Source organism: Diabrotica virgifera, chromosome 1 (genome assembly GCF_917563875.1).
Source record: "Diabrotica virgifera virgifera chromosome 1, PGI_DIABVI_V3a".
Lineage (NCBI taxonomy): Eukaryota > Metazoa > Arthropoda > Insecta > Coleoptera > Chrysomelidae > Diabrotica > Diabrotica virgifera.
Genome location: NC_065443.1, coordinates 96,942,960 through 96,944,713, shown reverse-complemented (window position 1 = coordinate 96,944,713; position 1,754 = coordinate 96,942,960). Strand labels below are relative to the sequence as shown.

At 32.0% G+C, this 1,754-nt stretch overlaps 1 protein-coding gene across 1 annotated transcript; it reads left to right on the top strand.

Annotated features, from left to right (window-relative positions):
- Positions 1-456: 456 nt before the first annotated feature.
- On the top strand, positions 457-1,098 carry LOC126891279 (uncharacterized). The gene has a single exon (XM_050660460.1). It carries the CDS (start codon positions 457-459, stop codon positions 1,096-1,098), a length of 642 nt encoding a protein of 213 aa, XP_050516417.1.
- Positions 1,099-1,754: the final 656 nt, after the last annotated feature.

The window sequence follows — 1,754 nt, the reverse complement described above, 5'->3', positions numbered from 1 at the left end:
AGGACAGAACGACTAAACCAAAGAAATTCCAATAAAGAAAATCCTGGTGTGGAATGTGTTTGTGAAGAAATAAATCCTGCTGCAGAAACCTCTGAAAATGAAATTGAAGCAGCACGTGGCCTATTACAGCTTCTTCAGAGTCAGCCCAATTATAAGGGACCCAAGTCATTTAAAGATTTTCAAGTCTAAGTGGATACACCTAAAGTGTCTACTGTCTGTGATCGAATAACAACAGATAGTGCTCTGAATAGTTTTACTGGCCTCAATAGTTTCAAATTATTAGATACAATAGTGGAAGCAGTATGTTCAGTTTACAGTGATCAGAGGTCACATCGTTTAAGTATTAAACAACGTATCTTTTTAGTTTTCACAAAATTGAAGTGTGATCTAACTTATGTAATAATATCGCTTTTATTTGGCATTTCACAAGAATTGTGCAACAAATACTTTAAAGATATGTTACCCATTTTAAGTAAAGTCTTGAGTTCAGTAATAAGGTTTACAGATACTACTGAAATACAGAAAAACATGCCTGAATGTTTTGAAAGTTTTCAGAATGTTAGAGTGGTATTAGATTCTGCAGAAATTTTCATACAAAAGCCAAAATGCCTTTGCTGTCGAATTAGATTTAATTCTCAGTATAAATCTAATAACACTGTTAAATTTATGACAGGTATTTCCCCAGGAGGTTTAATTACATATGTTAGTGAACCATATGGTGGAAGAGCCTCTGATAAAGCTATTTTCGAACAAAGCAACATAATTTTAAAGTTGGATAGTTCAAAAGATGCTGTTGTGGTCGATAAAGGCTTTTTAATAGATGATATTTGTAACCAATTCAAAATAGAATTAATCAGACCACCATTTTTAAAAAATAACAAACAGTTTAGTACAGATGAGGCATTACTAAATGCTAAAATAGCAGCTGCTCGAGTACACATTGAACGTGTTAACCAACGTATTAAGATTTTTAAAATTTTAGGATGTAAGCTACAGTGGTCTCTAGTAAAAAACATTAAAGATATTTTTACACTGGCCTGTGCTATAACAAATTTGTCAAGTTCAATATTAGCAGACCGTAGATATTTAACGAATTAAGTTATGTTTTTTTTTAGAATTAAATAGAATAGAATAATTTTTATTTGCATTCAATTTTTACATATTTGAGCAAATAACGTCAAGTTATTAGTATGTAGATATGTAGATATTAAATAACTATTATTATGTTTTTTGTTAAATATTTAAGTAGTTAGGTTAGGTATTTCAGTATTTAGATCAAAAACTTAATTTTTGTTTAAATAAAAATAACTTCCTAAAGTTTTACTGTTGTACTAGAGTACTTTCAAGTTTTGTGATTTTGTGACATAATTTTTTTTATAATCCATCACTAGACACTGTTCCTTTTAGGGCAAAACCAGACGGACCATGCTGCAGTGTTACGCTGTGGATCCACAAAAGTAGTTTCCGATGATTTACTGTGGGTTCTTATATGTAGAGTGGATGTTACACCCCAGACGAGCGACTGTAGCCGGCCACAGTCGCTCGTCTGGGGTGTACTCTCCAATATACCTAAGAACCCACGGTAAATCATCGGAAACTACTTTTGTGGATCCACAGCGTAGCACTGCAGCGTGGTTTTTCTGGTTTTGCCCTTATTTTCAACTTAATGTGTAGTTCTTTACTGTTAGCTTAGTACGTTAATCATAAATAAAATGACGATAATTTTAAAAATTCTGATTTTTTTAAATTATATC

Excerpts from the sequence above, each read along its gene's own strand:
- LOC126891279 (XM_050660460.1), top strand. The coding sequence starts at position 457 with ATGTTACCCATTTTAAGTAAAGTCTTGAGTTCAGTAATAAGGTTTACA.